Here is an 18,666-nt window from a genome sequence, read left to right on the forward strand (position 1 = left end):
TGTAAATGAATGCCGAGTGGGGGCGTGGCTGTCCACACTGCCAGAGGAGCAAGCTACAGCTAAGCAAGAAAGGAAGGCTGGAAGGAATCCTGAAACCGAATTAGAGTGAGCGGCGTCTGTAGGAAGCTCAGTGCACGGCCGGTGAGCAGGCCTGGCTACAGTTTAGGCGCCTGTGGGCAGGGCTTAGTGTATGCACGTTTACCACCTGGCTCTGTCTGTGAGGGCTGCACCGTGGCAGTAACAAGATGAAATGGTCTGCACACTAAAATAAATAGCACTAGGTTATAACCCAGTGTATGAAATAAATATACACCAGTCAATACGGATATAAATCAGTAAATAATTGAATTCACAGAGAAAGACAGCTCTTTACGGAGAATTCCAAATGACGTAGTAGATATTTCTCCTTCCAGGAATTGAGGTTCAGTTCGGCTCCTACCACCCTCCTTCTGGGTGGCTAGACTCAGTAGCTGTATAGCGGGGGAAATGGGAAGATAGTACCTTCGCCCAGGAGTCTTAGTTGCTTTGCTTGTTGTTGGAACAAATATCCAAATGCAAATACCTGACAGTTTAAGGGAGGAGAGGTTTGTTTTGGTTCACGTTTCAGTCAAAAGCCGGCTGGCTCCAAGGCAGGACAACACGGCAGAGGGGCCTGGAGTAAGAAAGCTGCTCACAGCATGGTGGACAGGAAACAGAGAGAATCAGTGGAGAGGCAGAGAGGCAGATGAACGCTTCCAACCAGGCCCCACTTCCCAGCGGCAATCAGCTCTGCGCCTCCCTGACCCAATCATCTTCCAAGAGTCCCACCTCTGGTCCCGTGAGGCCTTGGGGGAGTCCAGATGTGAACCATAACCCCTGGGACCAAGGCTCACGTGGTGACGGAAGCCTCACCTCTGCGATCCTCATGCCCCAAGCTTATAGTCTTAGCTCAGTCATGAGAGAAACATGAGAAAATCCCAGGGAATTCCTGAAGACGGTCAAGGTCATGGAAAATAAGGAAGAACTCAAAAGTGATCACGGACCACAGGAGACTGGGGAGACCTAACCTTAAATACAACGTCTCCTGGGTGGGATCCTGGAAGATAAGGAGGGCACTCCTGGGGAAAGCGGTGGAACCCACAGGAAGCCTGGGGTTTGGTGAGTGGGTGCGGAGCAGTGCCAGCTTCCTGTGCTCTGACAGCGTTCCATGGTGACACAGAGTGACCACGGGGAAGCCAGATGAGGGCAGGGTGGGAAATCTCAAACAATGAGTTTAAAAGTGTGTTTGGGAAGAGGGAAAGTCTCTTTCCTGAGCCTCAGTTTCCCTACCTGTTGAGTGAGGGGAATGGACTCTCCCAAGCCCCTCCAGCCATGGTGGAATCTCTGTGTTGGTTTCCGCCGAGCCTGCGTGTGGCGTGGTGAGGAGGCCAGGATCGTACCGCTGCAGGAAGGCACGGGCCAGACTCTCTTGGCCCATAGCTTTCTCTACCTTCCGGGTGCCCTGGTGGGAATGGGGTCGCTGGCTCCAAAACCCCCACAGGCTTCCGGCTGAGGCACCCGTGGCTCCGAGTTGGGGGCAGGATGCGTCTCAGCCCAGCCTGGTGTCGCAGCCCCGGCCTTCCCCAAGGACAGGCAGGCTCTCTTGCCTCACAATTACGTCTTTCTTTCCAGCAAAGCCAGGTCTGAAGGTGGTTTTCTGAGACATTCTTCTAGGTTCCTCCCAGCGCCCTTTCCTGGGGGAAGTGCTGGTGGCAGTTCTGGGGTTGCTCTCTCTCCAGAGTCCTCCCGCTAGGCCTCCGCTCCCTCCTCTGGGGAGAAGCGAGCGCCCCCTCGTGCCCCCTGAACCTCCTCACATGTATTTACCAAGTGGAAGTCACTCAGTGACACTGGACGTGAGAACAGCCACTCGCACTGATTTACAGGCAAAACCTTGAACTGGAGACTAAGAGCAAATGAGCAGGGGCTTTAGAAGACCAGGCAGAGGGACACAGTGCTGACAGGGGTCGGGCTGGCTGTGAGGGCCCAGCGTTTAAGGGGCTGCCGAGGGAGTTAGGGCCTGGCTGGCCATTTTTGTAGGCCTGGTTTCGCAGCTCCAGAGAAATTCTTGGGCTCCCAAGACATCGGCGCCCACTTGCAGGGTCAGTCTCCGTTCCTTCCGGGCTCTGCAGAAATCCAGGTGACGCAGGTTTATGGCAATGGCGGGACATTCGTGGGCAACCATTCTAGGGTTAAAGCTGGCAGCTGAATATTCCTGTACAGACTGCTCTTACCGTGCTGTCCTTGGTCAAGGAGGAGGATGAGAGATGTTAGGCAAATTTACGGTAAATAAACCACGTTTCACCTGTTTTTGACGGACACCCATACGTGCAGAGCTGATCAGGAATCTGAGCCAAGTTTTAAGGTAACAAGGAGACAGGCGAGGTACTGCACGCCTGTAGTCCCAGCACTCAGGAGGCTGAGGCGGGAGACAAGTTTGAGGCCAGCCTGGGCTACATAGTGAGTTCAAGGCCCCTGAATTAGAGTGAGACCCTGTGTCAAAAGCAAGCAAACAAACAAATAAATGAGGCAGATGCAAAAGGAAAGGAAGACGCCAGACTTTGTCCAGCCTTAGTTACCCATTGCGTGTCTGTGGGCTCAAGCCGAGAGTTATGGGTTTTACCAAAACTCCTTGTATGTCCTTGATATCCTCAGAAGAAAACACAAATCGTGTTTGTAAAGAGTGGTGGGAGAAGGGCCCAGGAGCCTGGTGGTCAGCTGTCCCTCCGAGATGACCCCGGAAATCGGATTATTTTATCTACTTTATTCCTGGAGACACAGTGGTGAGAGCACCCCGGCTTTCCGGAAGCACCTGGCACCGAGGCTGGAGAGACTACTGGGGACGAAGACTGAACACTTTCACTGGCATCAGTCCTGGGTTAAGGCCAAGAGTGTGCCCTCCCTGCGTCCCCGGATGTCTGTTAACTCAGCTGTCTCAGAAGCCGCATCCCAGCTCAGCCTGAATGACGTCCGAGGGATGGAGGACTTGCGGCTGGCATCAAAAAGCAGCATGCCAGGGACTTCCTGACCCACAGTCTGGGGAGGGGAGTTTACAGGCAGGAACGTGGATCCTGTGGGAGCCCAGGAGATGGTCCCGTCACTGGGGGCTGAGTGCAGGGCCGGCTGCAGGGAAGGCGTTTGGCCCGAGGGCTGGGGTACCTGCAGGCACCTCCTCTGGCCTCGCGGGCTGCACCCCGGGCTTCCTGCCGCCAGCTTCCCTGTTCTCCGAAGCAGGCTGACCTGATCCAGGACTTAGCAGTGGTGGGGACAGAAGGGCACTGCCCCCCCAGGGGCTGGGTGTGCACCGAGAGGTGAACAGGGTCTGGCCAGGAGGAGGATGGCCCGGGCCCTCGTGTCGCATCCTGTGACCTTTCTCTTCGGCACCGAGCTGACCTCTTTGCGCCCGGGCGGCAGGAGGAGCGGCGGCCGGAGGAGGCTGCTGGCTGGGCAGCGCTGTCAGCCTGGGTGGAGATGTTTGACTGGACTTCCTCGGCTTCTTCCTCCCACGGGAAGTCCCAGTGAGTCCCATTCGGCAGCCACAGCTGAGGTCCATCCAGGCAGTCCGTCGGCCCTCGCGTCTCGTGCTTCCCGGTTCCCATCCGACCTGGTACGTTCTTGTTCCTGGACACCTGAGGACAATGCCCAATGGCCTGTAAAACGAAAACAATGGGTGAGCACTGTGCAAAACTGCACAGGAACCTTCTGGCCTGTGACTGTGCCTGTTGTTCTGGAAGCCGGGACATAAATGTCCTCTGCTTCCCACTGTGTGGGCATCAGTCCATCACAAGGTTTAGTTGTGAAACTGCTCCAGGCAGGCAGGGGACGGTGCAGAGAAAGACCTCAGTGTCCCTCTGAGTCCCTGTGCGAGGAAGGGACCATGCCCCAAACAAGGCCGGCTGGCGAAGGTCCTGAGCACTTCAGCCCTGGTCACAGGGTGGCTCCTGCTTTCTCAGTTACTGCTGCACGGCTCTCCAAACTGCTGTGCCAACTGTCATGTAGGTCAGTGCGTTTTTAAACCGAGGTCAGCTGTCCCAGCCTAGACAGTAAGGCCTTGGCCCAGGACACCAAAGCCCACACAGCCTGGCTGGAAACAAAAGCAAAAAATCCCATATGCAAGCACTTCCTCCTTGGCACGGCTTGCCGAGGGGTGACCCGGGCAGGGCAGCAGGGTGAAGGGAGTAGGTGGTCATGTGGGTGTCACTCTCCATTTCCCAAAGGGGACAGCACTCAGGTGGTCCTGAGGGTGGCGTAGGGAACGGGGAACCAGCACCAGGCAGTGGGGCGCTGTGGGCCAGAGTGGCTGGGCAGCAGGGCCCACGAGCAGGGCCAGAGGGCAGACGAGCCTCACTGTCCGGGCTCCTCTCCTGGAAAGGGCCCTCTCGGGCTGCTCCTGACCAGAGCTCGTGTGCAGAGCTGCGCTCTTTCCCAGGCTTCTCATCTTCCTAAGGCTCACGTCGAGCCTGGTGAGTTTCTTTGTTCTCTGACACCACGACAACGGCAAGTGGCCTGTGAGTTATGAGCAAACAGTGTTGAAAACTGCGCACATCCTTCCTAGGCTTGTGAGTGAGCCTGTGGACCTGAAGTTGGCTGCAGATGCCGTGACCACAGGCGCCATGGAGGCTGCCAGGGAAGTCAGGGCCAGGCTAGGGGAGGGTTGTCAGGAAAAGTGTCCAGACTCCCCAAGACTGAGCATGTCCGTCTGTGACACCGCACAGAGTGCTCTGCGACCCCAGAGTGGGACCCAGCATTTATAAAAATGGGCATCTGCATTGTCCTAAGGAGGAAACGGACCTGTGACCCAAAATGTTTCTCCTTTGGACTCTGTAGGGCTGGTGCCACTTGGGGGGACAGTGAGCCAGGCACCTGCTGCCTCACAGACCCCCAGTCTGTCCAGGTTCCCCAGCCTCACCACATCCAGAATAGACTTCTGGTTGACCTCCTCTCTGCTCTGTTTTATCCAGGGTTCCCTGTTTCAGTCAGTGTCTTAAGCCACTTGCTGTGGTGGCGCCCTGTACCCGACTTCTGCATGCCATACAGTCACCTCTTATGGGAGCAAGGCCTGCAGTCTCTACCTCTAACAAACGTCTGGGGTTCAACTGTTTCGTGGCTTCTCCACAGCCACAGCCTGACTTAGGGCACCTTCTCTCTCTCCTGGTTTGTGGCTGGAGCCCCATAGTTGCTGGCTGCCTGTCTCAGTCCATCCTTGGCCTCTGTCCCACCTCCCCAGAGCGGAAGCCGATGTCCTCTGATCATCCACAGCCTCTTCCTGCACCCTCTGCTCCTACGCTTACAGGGCTCTGGACAGGGCGGTGGCCCTCCGTGTCTCCCCTCATGTCCTGTGGTGGAAGCCTCCGGCTCGGCCCCCGTTGCACTTAGTGGCAGGGACCACGTCTGACTCGTCGGTGGACCTGGCCCCGGACATGCCCTGGCCCAGAGCAAACGCTCCACGAGGGAGTTGCCGTCTGAGGGAGCCCTCCTCCCCCGAGCCCGCCCCTCCAGACAGGGGCAGAGACCCCTGTTCTGAAACGGCAGCAGAGCTCATGTTCAGCTCCCACAGTGTTTGATTGTTTTTTTTTTTTTTTTTGATCAAGTTATTTCACAGAAGCAACCTCAAGCCATAATATTTCCAAATATCCTGGAAATCGCTTACTTCTCTGATGCTTTCTTCCATTTCCAAATAGCCACAGGTCCTGTTTCATCTCCCAGGTACCCCAGCCTTGCACCCCGGTTCCTCTTTCCTCCAGTTGCCTCTGTCCCAGGCCTCATGTTGCCCTTGTGGCCGCCATGTTGTCCTCATGTTGCTTCCTCTCAGGCAGGGCCTTCCCTGAGGATAGGGAGGGGTGGGCTCACCTCTCCCGCCATCCTGCTGTGCCTGCTGACCGGCTGGGGGAGGCTAAGCTGCCACAGTCACCAGCACAGTGACTTCCAGGTCCCGGGATAGTGCCACTGCATGGGTTCAAGGAAAAAAGCAGTGCTGTGTGAGAGCGGCAGAGAGCTGAGGGCCAGAGAGAGGGGTCTGGAGCTTGGGAAAGGGGCGAGGCCGCAAGGCACAAAGAAGATGGGTGTGGTGGCACATGCTTGTCCTAGCACTCTGGGAGGCTGAGGCAGGAGGATTGCAAGTTGGAGCCTAGCCTGGGCAATTGGTGACTTAGCAAGACTCCGTCTCAATAAAAAAAACCCAAAAAAGTCTGGAGATGTAGCTCAGTGGGAAGGTTCTGGGTCCAATTCCCAGAACTAGAAAAGAGAGAGAGGTAGGGGGAGAGGGACAGAGAAAAGGAGAGAGAGAGAGAGAGAGAGAGAGAGAGGGAGAGAGAGCTGCAAAGTCACAGGTAATAGGATGGGGAGGCAGACTGGACACCAGAGCCCAAGGGTCACAAGCGCTGGTGTCTGGTGTCAGGGCCTGCAAACCCTGCTGGGCTCAGCTTCCAGCGGAGACTGGGGAAAGCAGTCCCCTCCCTCTGTCCTCCGTGTGGCCTTGCTTTGCTTTGTGTCATCTGCACACACCTGGTCCTGTGGGAAGCTGCTGTGCCTGGATCCAGCTCCGATGTCCTGGAGAAATAAGAACGTGGTCTGGCTTGTGCTGGGGCTGACCTCTGCTCCCTCACTGCCTCCCCCTTCCCTCATCCCAAGGACGTCCGAGGGGCAGCCCCTCACGTGGGCGATGCTGGAAAGTGTGTTATCAGCTCACACCACGGAATCCTAGCAATTTCATGAGAAAAGCACGTTTAACCCTGTGATTTTCACCCAGGGAAATGGAAGCCCCGACAGGCCGAGGGCTTTGCCTGCTCCTGGGGATTGGGAAGGGGTAGAGCTAGGGCCAAACTCCCAGGCCTTCGGAGTTTTCCGCTCAGGTCGCTGTCCCTGAGTCTCCCGCTTGGAAGAGGACAGGCGCTGGGCCCCAGCAGGGAGACGGGTGGCTCTGAGGAATCCTTAGAGGACCCTGTGAGCCAGAAGGGACAGACAGACCCAGGGAGCAGGACATGGACAGAAGAAGTGGACACCTTCAAAGTTGACGCACTTCAAGGAAGTGGACGCCTACACTGGGGGAGGCGCAGGGATGAAACGCATTCTCAGCTCGCACCAGGGCCTGGCTTCCAGCCCCGGCCAGAGGGAAGAGGGGCCTTCGAAATAAATATTTATGATTTGTGCACATGTTATGATATTTAGGCTATGTGTACATACATGTGCTATCTTTCAATACAATTTTATTTTTAGAGGCCAAATATTGCCATAATACAGTCTCTTATCTCTAGATCTCTGTCTGTGTACGTTCAGAAATGCAAGATTGGCTTAGCATTTAGAAATAAATCTTTGCAACTCATTAGGAAAGAGAAAAGTCAAATGATTATTTTAATAGGGTCTGGAATTCAATATTCATTTTGTTTAAAACTACTTGTGTTATATACACATGCCAGTTCCTCAAGATTAAATATAATCATTACATATTGGAAATGTGTACTAATAGAAATAAAAATTAAGAAACCTGTGAAACACTGAGTATCAAGAACCTTTTCTAATCCCCCAAATTGGCAAGTCTATACAAAGCCTGCAGTAAGCAGGTACCATAAGCAGTGCAGGAAATGTGGGAGGCTTTCTTCTGGATTCAGAAATGAGACTCAGATGTGTTATCTCCACATCTGGCTGGTGTCATACTGAGAAGTTCCCTCTAGTGCAAAATCAACGGAAAGAAAAGAATGAGGCTGCTCTTACTGTGTTCATGGAAATTCCCAAGTAATTAGAATTGATCAGCAAATGGTACAAGCTGGCCAGACATCTGGATGATATAAAAAGGTGTTGCTAACATTATCAACTATCACAAAACAAAATAATAATTGGAAAATTAAAAAAGGACGATTGCACAAACATAACGCTGAACGAGAGGACCCTGACACAAAGACACATCTTGTATGATGCCATTTGCATAAAGTCGGAGCCAGCCAGCCCCAAAGGGAGGTGTTAGAAATCAGGAAGCAGCTAGCTTTGGGGTGAGGGGAGTTGTGGGGAAGGGTTGTTGGGGGTGCTTCTGGGTGTGTAAGATTTCCCTTTTCTTGTTTTGGTACGGGGAACGAAATCAGGACCTTGCACTTGTGAGGCAGGTGGTGGCGCCACTGAGCTAAATCCCCGCCGCAAGATTTCCTTTCTTGACCTCCGCCTTGGGCACCTGAGTATTCCTCTGGAACGACTTGCTCAATTATACATTTGAGTTTTTATATTTTTCTTAAAATTAAAAAAAATTTTAATGTAATGCAAGTAGATATAAAGAAAATATAAAAGTGGTTCTATGAAAAAATAACTTCATAACAAAAATTATTAGAAAATAACAGTGGTAAATATAAAGTAAACCATGATCTTAAAATTATATGTGCATTTTCATTTGCTAATCTATCTCTCAACTCATTTCCTAATAATGCTATAACTTTTTGCATACAATATTTTAATTATTAATAAAGTACCTCACACTTCATATAATTTTGAACAATTTCTTCCTATTCACAATATCTGCCACTCTTTTTGGTCCTCATTTACACTTTAAGTTTCTCACACCAGAGACAATGTGATATTTACATACCTGTAACTGATTTATTTCACTGAAGGGTACGGTTTCAAGGTGCATCCATTTACCTAGAAGTGTCTCAAACTCATCCTTCTTTATGACTGAATAATACTCCATTAGATTAAAAAAACCCCACATCTTCTTTATCCATTCATCAGTAGATGGGCATTTGGGCTGTTTCCAAGATTGAGCTATTAAAAACCATGCCACCATAAACATGGGTGCGCATATATCTCTGTGGTATGAGCTTTTAATTCTTTTGGGAAGATTCCCAGCAGGGTAATAAAGGGGAATAGCTGGCTCAAATGGGACCTCTAATCCTATATTTCTTCTGTAGGAGAGTCCTTTCTTTAAAGATTACATGTCCAGCACGAGTTAGGCGATCTCTGACGGTCAACGGGCTGTGGCCGGATCACAATGTGTAGCAGCCCTCCTTGCCTCTAATACTCTCTTTGCTCTGAGTTTCACTTCACCTATTATCAGTGCAGTTGCTCCTGCTTTGTGTTCTTGATGTTTATTCACCCTATATTTTTCCATCTTTTTGCTTTCAAGCTACCTGTGTTATTATTTATTTTAGTGAGTTTCTTGTGGCAGCTTCGAGCTGGTTTGTTTCCTAATCCACTCTTCCAATCCCAGTATTTTAATTGGATTATGTAGACCATTTGCCTTTTATGTAATTTTTGTTGTGTTAGTGTTAAATCTGTCATTTTATTATCTATTTACGTTCCCTCTGCTTTTACATTTTGCTGTTTTCCTTCTCTTGCGGTCCTCCAAGTTGCCCTTTTTTTAGAATTCCATTTTGATCCCTCGGTAGTGGATTTGGAGATAGTTTCACATAGGTTACTTGCTGGCTGCTGTAGGCATCGCTCCGTAGGTGCACAGTTTATCCAACCTAGTGGTGTGATACGATAGAAATAGTTCCTGAACATATCCATACCCAATTCCCAGAACCTGTAAATATGTTTTACCTTGCAAGACAAAAAGGCCCTTGCAGATGACTTAAAGTTAAAGATCTGGAGATGGGGACGCTTTTCTGGATTATCCACGCAATTGCTGGCTGCTGTAGGCATCACTCCGTAGGTGCACAGTTTATCCAACCTAGTGGTGTGATACGATAGAAATAGTTCCTGAACATATCCATACCCAATTCCCAGAACCTGTAAATATGTTTTACCTTGCAAGACAAAAAGGCCCTTGCAGATGACTTAAAGTTAAAGATCTGGAGATGGGGACGCTTTTCTGGATTATCCACGCAGCCCTGACACCATTACAATAGTCTTCACAGGCAGATCGGAGCGTGAAGAGAGATGCAAGGGCAGAAACAAGAGATGGGAATGGCACGGAGCCGAGTTCCAAAGAACGTGGTCGGCATCTAGAAGCTGGAAAGGGACGGGGGTTGCTTCCCCCCAGAACCTGGAAGGAACGCATCCCTGGGTACTCCTTGTGCAATGATCTTGAAACTCTGACCTTTAGAATGTTAGATAATACATTTTTGTCACTTGAAGATGCTGTATCTATAACCTCCAGGGATGTAACCTGTGCTAGCTGGAGGAATAGACAGAGCCACGCAGTCTGGGTGCAGAACTCTCCGTCTGGGTGCAGAACTGGAAGGTGGGCGGGGCTTCAAGGCCAGGTGGGACTTCCGGTGGGGCTGCTCCACGCAGCGTTGGGTACTTGTCTTTGGAGTGGTGCAGGTGAGGGCAGTTTTCAGCGCAGAGAGGACGCCTCAAAAGAGGGAGGAGGAGGAGATTCCCTAGGACTGATCACAAGAAGAAGGGGGTGCAAGGAACGATGCCTCTGGGATTCCTGGGTCCACTGTAGTGGGGGACACAGAGGCAGGGAGAGCGGCGGAAGATGCGGCAGGAGCGCAGGGCCGGCCAGGACCGTGGAATGGAAAGGAAGAGGAGGCACCAGTCTAGGGGGAAGGGGAAGCGAGTCGGGGCCGGCTCACGGCAGTGGAGGACAGAGATGGGGCAGCGGGACTTCCAAGGAACGTCCTGGGGAGACTGAGCCTGGCCCCACGCTGCCCGAGGAGGGCAAGGAAGAGGCCCAGGCAGGGGAAGAGGCTCTAGCAAGGCAGAGGAGGATGCGGAGAAGGTCAGGAAGGATGGCACAAGCAGAGGGAAGCTCTCTGATTGCCGAGTTTCCTTTGCAAATGGGGTAACATTTGGTGACATTATTGGTTCATTGCTGTCCTGAGCCCCCAGTCCTCTGCCTTCCAGGGCCCAAGTCCTCCGAACAGCGCGTGCTCGGGGAGGTCAGCGTGTTTATTCTGGGGAGTAGAGCCCATGAGGGTCAACCAGATGGCTAAACTCTCAGAGCCTTCCAAACCTGAGTTTTCTGGAGGTGAATACTGGGGTGGTGGTGGTGGGGCTTTGTTCAGCATTACGCTTTGCTTGGTAGATCAAGAAGACAGCGAGTTCTTTGGGGAGCTGATGAGGTCTGGGGTCTTATTGAGCTCTGCTGCTCCTGCTCCTTCCCAAGAAGACCCCACTGGCTGGGAGGTCTCCGCCAGGCACAGAGGGAACCTGAGACAGGTCCAGCTTGCCCAGGGCTTGTGCTCCTCCCCCAGGCCAGGTTCTCCTACTTCTGGGAGGAAGAGGAGAGTGCTATCAATTGCAGTTGTGACCAAAGGATTTGAGGGGCTCCTCAGCTTCTCACCCCTTGTCTTCCACACTCAGCGGATCAGGCAGCCCTCACTTAGGTCCTTGATGTGGGCCCTGGGGTGCAGGCACGAGAGCTCAGAGTCAGGTGGGGATGGGCACAGGGCCAGCAGGTACCAGTACTGTGGCAGAGGAGGCTCAGCCCTCAGTGGAAGGCACACTCCGTACCTATAGGCAGGTGTGTTTGAGAGGGATGAGAGAGCCAGGTGTGGTGGTGCACACCGGTCATACCAGCACTCTAGGAGGCTGAGGCAGGAGAATTGCAAATCTGAGACCCATCTGGGCAACTCAGTGCTTCAGTGAGACCCTGTCTTAAAACACGAAATAAAAAAAATGGGCTGGGGGTGTAGCTCTGTGTGAAGGTGCTGGGTTCGGTCTCCAGGACCGCAAAAGGTGGAGGTGAGACAGGGAGCCAGGCAGACAGAAGGAAGCCAAGGGGAGGGAGAGGGAAGAGAGAGGAGGAGGCAGAGGGGAGGTGAAGCCCAGGCGCAGATGAGACTCTGAAGCCCCTAGGCGGCTCCTGAAGGTGGACAGCGGTACGCACACTGAGCGCTTCCTAAGCATCCACCATGGCTTCTGGCTCCACTCCCCCAGGACGTGGCTGCCATTTCTGCACACGGAGAAACAGAGGCTCAGACAAGTGAGGAGTTTGCGGGTCTCCGGCACTGAGTAGGGTGGAGCTGGCTGCAGCCCGGGCCTCCAACCCCCGTCTCTGCTTCTAGCCATGTCCGCAACCTTCCCCTGCTCAGGCCGTCCAGGGAGCCGGTGAACGGAGGGCCGGAAAGTCAGTGGGGGCAGCCGGGAGCCTGAGAACGGAGCAGAGGAGGTTCTTGGCTTCCATTCCCAGCGAAGGGTCCTCTTGACCTCGTCTTGACCTTGTAGGTTGCAGAAAGCGGGCAGGATGGGCAGCTCCCTCCCAGGCCAGAATGCAGCCCCTTTGGCGGGGCAGCCCCGGGCTGGGTGCTTCTGTCGGGGGCATTCCCAGGGCCTCCCTTCCTTCTGGGAAGAAGCTGTGGCCGGGGCTGCCCTGGCTGACAGCTTCCTTCCCAGAACACTGTCCCCGGGGGGCCGCTGCTCATTCCTGTCTCACTAGATGAGATGATTGTGTCCCACAGAGCTCAGATTTCTGCCTGCGACTGGGCTGCCGCCCCAGCCAGGAGCATGGAAGTCTCAGCCCTAGGGGAGGAGCAGGAAGCCTGAGGGGTCTCCACCCTGGCGGGAGACCTGGGCAGGTACCCAGCAGGTCTAGGAAGAACCAGCCTCCGAGGGAGAGGGTCCTGGCCAGCAGGAGGGTGGCAGGAGACAGGCGCTCTTTGTCTCCTGGGTCTTTGTGAATTGGGCAACATTTGGCAACCAGACACATTGGGTCACAAAGCCACTGTTTTCTGCCTGTTGCCCTGCAGCTGTGCTTCCTCCTGGTGGGGCCCCTACCCCTGCACCCACAGGAAATGCCCTAGGGCCTTCAGCTCCCCTAGAGGGGCCAACATAGGTCACCGGCATCCTCTGGAAATCAGTGTCTCAGGCAGGCTGCTAGAGAAGCAGAGAGCTCTCCATCCACCTCTTCCTCCTTCAGTCCCTCTGCCAGCAAAGCACTGATCAGTACCAGGACACCAAGAGATCCCGGGGTGACCTCCAAGGCCTGGCCCTCGCCAGCTGAGTGCCTGAGGGCGCACTGCTCCCCGAGTCCCCTCATCTGGACATCTCAGCCCTGTGTCCTGGGGCGTGGACGGCGCTGGGCAGTGGCTGGTTCATGGAGAGTCCGCCCTTGCTGGTCCCCTTCCTGCTCAGGTCCGTGAGGGCCAAGTTCACGTCCAGCTCTCAGTGCCCCGGCCCTGGGGGAGGGAAGACACCTGGCTGGGGAACCCATGGGAGACTTGGGGTACACGGTTCTGTCTGTCTGTGTCTCTGACCACGGGGCTCTCGGTTCACCTATGAGAACCTATGGGGACTGGGAGTGTCCTTCCACAGTGGTGACCTCGACAGCTCTGGAGTTAAAAATGCTGCCCCTGTGCCGAGATTGTCTTGTCTTTGTGCTAGGGATGGCGAGCTGTGGAAACTCGTGCTACCCACAGTGATAATGCAGGCTGGGCCGTGGCACACTGGATCTCCAGGCAACAGTGCCGAGTGTCGGCACTGGCTGACTTCTGGGATAACCACAGACACCCCACTCATTTCAGGGTGCACCACTGGTTAACTTCCTACAAAATCCCTAAAAGTTTACTAAGTGGCTCTCTTCCAAGCTAACAACCTCTTACCCGTGGTAGGAACAGGAAGGCAGGCCTGGGACCCCGTCAGCCAGGCTGGGTAGGGGCTCGGGAGGTCTCTTGTTTTCATTCGTCCCCTCTGGAGCTGGTTCTGCCCAGACCCGTTCCCGTCTCTCCTCATGGGACCTGAAGCTAGATGACTTCTAGGGGCCCGGACGGGGCTCCCAGTCTGTGGGAGCCCAGCTGGGTGGGCAGCTACGACCCTGCTGAAGGGCTCAGACTTGCTACTCCACAAAGGTCCAGGGTGCAAGGTGTGAGGGTACCAGCCCCCACAGCCGCGTTACACACCAGACCTCTCCTCTCCACTCCTTGTATTCACACCCTGGCTCGGGGTTTAGGAACCTGCCTTTCACTTCCCTGCAGGAGCCCCCAATGGGGCCCAGCTCCTGGCACACTGGAGACGCCCATGGATCCGGGTGGCGTGAATGGGTGCGTGGCGGAGCCCCTGTGCCCAGCCATCGACTGTCCTCAGACGCTCAAGCTTGCAAACAGGCCCTTCGTCCCCTCCCAGCCCCTCTCTTCCTCACTCACCTGTTCCTTCCCCTGGTTTTGGGCTTTGGGAGCCTGGTACGCGCCCCAGCCGGCTGCGGAGCTCTTTGGGTGCCTCCGTGGCTGTTTTGGGGTCCGATGGAAGGCGGGGGGAAGCTGGGAGGAGGTGCAGCCTGGGGTGATGCATTTCAGGGACAGACATCTAGGTGCCTGGGACCCGAGAGAGGAGCCGTCCGAGGCAGACAGACACACGGCCCGGGGCACTGTGACCTTCTGTTGTCCCTGGTGCTTGGGTCCTGGGCACCAGGTTCATGTCCCCAAGCTGTCAGGGTCCCGGCCTCCCTTCAGGTTCCCCTGCTGGGGGCCCTATGTTCTGTGTCCTCGCAGGGGTCCTGGGGTCCTGACCTCCCAGCGCATCCTGTTTGTAATTTGCGCTCCAGTAGGGACGTGGGTGGTGACTTTTCTTCACTCTTTTCCAATCACAAAAGGCCAGCTTAGTTGCTAACTCAGGGACTGTACCAAGGTGCTGTAGCACTCCTGAGAGTTAGTCAATGTTGTCTTTCTTCACCATTTTTGAAATGGCTGATTTCAATTATCGATGGGAGCAATTTTTAACATTGCGATATCTTGTTTCCAAACAACAAGGGGCCCTGGACCCGTTACCCCACCCATCGGAGATTCCAGCTCCAAGCCCCGGACCCCACTCTTGTGCCGGACAAGCAGGACCCCGACAGTTCCTTGTGCCCTGGCAGGACCACGCCAGGGTAGAGAGGGAGGCCTCCAGGGCTGGGCGCTTCTCCAGGGCACGGTGCCTGCGGGTGCCTACCTGTGCCAGCACCCACTCCCTGGGTTTTACTTGCCCGCCCCATGCTCCAGGAAACACCTGACCACCCAGTGGTCCAGGCAAACAGCCAGGACCAGTCTTTCAGGACAAGCCGATCTCTCAGGTGACCTCGACTTCCCTGAGGGCTGGAACCTCCCTGCCTCACCTGCTGACTCTGGGCCAAGCTCCTACCTGCAGGGGCAGAGTGGCCGTGCCCACGAGGTCCCTGAGTGTCCAGGGCACGCATGGAGGGCCACAGGTAGGCGACTTCCAGTCAGTTACCAGCACGCAGTGAGCGGGGTGGGAAGGCTTTGGGCCCCAGCCCCCCAAATCATGGGACGGTGCTGACAGACCTGACCTTAGAAGCTGAAACCAGCTTTGCAATGAAAAAGGGCTTCGCCTGATGGGATGTGTGTTAAAGTGAGGATGCACTTCCATCTCCTGTCTCCTGTCACTACTAAAAGAAAAAGAAAAAGAGAGAGAGGGAGGGGGGAAGAAAAGAGAGAAAGAAGAGAGAGAAAGGACAAAGAAAGGAACAAAGCAGTAGGGCATCTCCCCTTGGCAGGTGGGGTGCGCAGTCCCCTCTGAGGCCCACCCTGTTCTGGGAGCTGAGTGTGAATCTCAGCAGGGCTGGGAGGGCCCGCTCCTTGGGACCCCGCGTTCCTCCACGTGGCTGCCTGCCGTCCTCAGGTGGACCCCTGTACACACCTCCTGCCGAGGAGGCCCAGCTCACTGTCCCAGGAAACCCCCGCTCTGCCCCACCTCCAGGCACCAGGCGAGAGGGGAGGGGACAGATGGGAGAGCACTGCAGTGGGGCAACGGGGCGGGGCCAGCCTGCCAGTCCTCCGAGGATAAAGGGGCACAGGGCAGCACCAGGGCAGAGCCCTGGCTGGCTGGGTCACTGTCACAGAAAGCACCATGAGGCTCCTCCTGGCTGCCCTGCTGTCCCTGTCCCTCGGGGATCTTGGTGAGTGCTTTGCATCCAGCCAAGCAGGGACAGGTGCAGGGATGAGGGGCAGGAACGGGGCTCCCCTGAGCCACGTGGGCCACATCTAGGTCAGGTGGAGCTTCCCCTGGGCCTCCTGGGAGGCCTCTGCTGCCCCTGTGGCCTCCCAGGACTTCTGTCACCTATCCTAGTTACACAGGTTCAGAGAGGGTGAGCAGCTTTCTAAAGACACACAGCATCCTAGTTGAAGACCACAGGATCCTAGTTCCTTCAAGGACCGTGTGACCACTCTGGCAAGACAAAGTCTGTCTGAGCCTTGCTTTCCTCACTTAGAAACCCTGGGGCTGGGAGGAGGCAGAGGCTGGCCGCTCCTGCCAGGGCAGAGGGAAGTGGGCCTCTTGTGCCCTGGGTGTGAGAGGGAAATGACTGCTTTCCCCTTTGAGATGTGCCTAGGATAGAAGAGACACAACTGGAGGGGCCAGAGAGCAGGGTCTGGACCCCTGCTCCGCACCAGGTCTGGGGTAACTTCCGGGCTCAGGGTGCTCCACAGGGAGGCGTCAGTGGATGCCGTGCATGGGTGCTTCGGCAGGCCTGAGGGAGGCTCGGAGGCGGAACAGGGGCCCAGGAGGTGGGTGGGGCCTGGCCAGCGCGGTGCCCCTGCCCCTGCCCAGTGCTGTTCCTCCCTCCTGTTCTAGGGCGTCCCCTCGGGGTGGGAATCCTGGAGGAGGAAGGGATCAGAGAGGTTAGAGAGTGCTGGTGTCCTTCCCCCCAAGCCTGGGGAGCATGAGCTGATCCCTGGCCCAGCCCTCCTGACCCCTCGGACACCGGAGAGGTGGTCTGTACCCCTGTGGGAATGCCGCACTCCCCTGGGACTCCTGCTCTGGTCCCCAAGGGTGGTGTCCAGGCCGGTGGGGTCAGGCCGGCTGGATCCAGGTCCTGTGGGCAATGGGGGTGCTTTGGAGGAGGCCCGGGAGGGGCCCACGGTTGCCACCAGGCCAGTCCTGTGCCAGGGTCCTCCCTAGGCCTGGCCTGTCTGTGCCGGGGAGGACCGAGAAGAAAGGAGCTCTGTCCTCTGCTTCCGGCCGGCTGGCCCCATGCTGGGCTCGAGGCCTGGGCTTCCCTCCGGACTCGTTTGTTCTCTGGCTGATCCGTGCCGCCTCCATGCCCGGTGATGGCCCCACGCAGGCCGTCCACTCCCTTATGCCTTCTTTGCCCAGTTGTTGGACATTTAGGTTATTTCCAGTATGTTGCTCTTCTGAATAATGCTGCTCTAAATGTTCATGCAGGAGTCCGTATGTCCGAGGCAGCTGGTGGAACCATTGAGCTAAATCTCCGGCATCCTCCCACGTGTTTTTATTTCTAGAAGCTCAGTTGCTGAGCCGTAGGGTTGGTCAGTGTATAACATTTTGGGACGCTGCCAACTTCCACCAGTTTTCCATCAGTTTACACTCCGAGCAGTGTGGGAAGGTTTCCATTTTCCCACACCCTCCCCAAAGTCACTGTGAGCTAAAGTGACAGTCTTCAGCCTTAGGCTTTTCGGTGCTTGTATGCAAAGACACATGGATTTTTGCCTCCTGATCTGGTGCCCCTGACGCCGTGGCACATCCTCACAGCTCCGAAGATGCTTTGCCAGGGTTCTTTCCCCGCCTCCCTGCTGTGTGCTGTGCCTGGCCCTGTGCTGGGTCAGACAGGAGGTTGGGCACCCGTGCGTTGCTCCCGCATGCGTGGGAAGAAAGCGTTCTGTCTTTTGCCGTTTGATTGCCCTGCACTGTAGTCTTTCCATAGATGCCACCTGCCAGGCATCCAGGTGAGCAAACCTGCCCCAACTTCGGCCCAGCTGCATATTCTAGCAGCAAATCGGGCTGACCCAGAGGGCCTGTTTTTCTGGGCAGGCAGACCGGCTTGCCCCAGCCTCCACTCCGGCACCCGGCGAAGTCAGCCGTTTCCCTGGCTCCTCCGCGTGCCCTGGGAGGTGGTTAGACGCACAACTGGGAGACACTTGAGGCTGGATTTGCACCCACAGCCTCCCTAAGATCCAAGCAGCAACCCCTCCTCTGCCCACCTCCCAGATTCAAATGGGACAGAGCGGGTGGAAACACTCCCTCCGCCGGTCTGAGGGCCGGATCAGCGTCACTTTCTTAGGAGCGGGAATTAAGTCCAAGTTACAGGAAGGAAAAGAATCCAGAGGCCGTGCCACCCTTAGTTTATTAAAACCTGAAAATCCCCAGCCAGGGCAGGGCCCCTCCCGTCTAGTGGAGGCCTCTGTGAGGACAATGGCTGGGCGGAGCAGCCGTGGGGTGCAGAGCACGGGGGTGGGGTGGGGCGGCGGGAGCACGGCGCTGGGAGGCTGCTGGGGGCGAGGTGGTCCCTCCCGGACGTCCCGGAGACCTAAGCCCGGCCTCTCTGTCCCAGGGCTGGGCCGGGCGCCCCCCAAGGAGAACGTGCGATGGTGTGCCATCTCCCAAGACGAGGTGACCAAGTGCTTCCGGCTGCAGAGGAATATGAAGAAAGCGCGGGGCCCTCCAGTCTCCTGCATCAGGAGAGGCTCCTACCGTGACTGTCTCCAGGCCATTACGGTGAGTCTTGGCCAGAAGGGTGGGGACCAGGGTGCATGGGGTGCCGGGAAAGGAGTGGAGTGCAGTGGAGTCGAGCTGCCCCTTGTCCCTCTGCCGACATCACGGTCACATTAAAACCTCTGAGCCGCTGTATTTAATAAGAACTTAAGCAAGCGCGAAGTAAGGCTAGGGGAGGAGCACCCAGAACAGCTCTAAGCACGAACAGCTGCCGCGGCCTGCGGGCCCCTCCGAAGCCCCTCCCGGCCGTGCAGCCTCTCGGAGGCCCGACGCCCACTTGCTGGGCTCAGGTGGTTTCCTGCGGCTGACCGACCCCTCCTCCTCCAGGCCAGCAAGGCC

At 55.7% G+C, this 18,666-nt stretch overlaps 1 protein-coding gene across 1 annotated transcript in view; it reads left to right on the top strand.

Annotated features, from left to right (window-relative positions):
• The first annotated feature begins 15,671 nt into the window (after positions 1 to 15,671).
• The window catches only part of Ltf (lactotransferrin), a 22,145-nt gene continuing 19,150 nt past the window's right edge, over positions 15,672 to 18,666 (top strand). The window contains exons 1-3 of the mRNA XM_033762706.1: positions 15,672 to 15,775; positions 18,167 to 18,330; positions 18,655 to 18,663. Of these exons, the coding sequence (XP_033618597.1) occupies positions 15,727 to 15,775; positions 18,167 to 18,330; positions 18,655 to 18,663 (222 nt within the window). The 5' untranslated portion in view covers positions 15,672 to 15,726. The remainder of the gene's footprint in view (positions 15,776 to 18,166; positions 18,331 to 18,654; positions 18,664 to 18,666) is intronic.

This window comes from Fukomys damarensis, unplaced genomic scaffold (assembly GCF_012274545.1).
Source record: "Fukomys damarensis isolate Sample0158 unplaced genomic scaffold, DMR_v1.0_HiC HiC_scaffold_12, whole genome shotgun sequence".
Classification (NCBI taxonomy): Eukaryota; Metazoa; Chordata; class Mammalia; order Rodentia; family Bathyergidae; genus Fukomys; species Fukomys damarensis.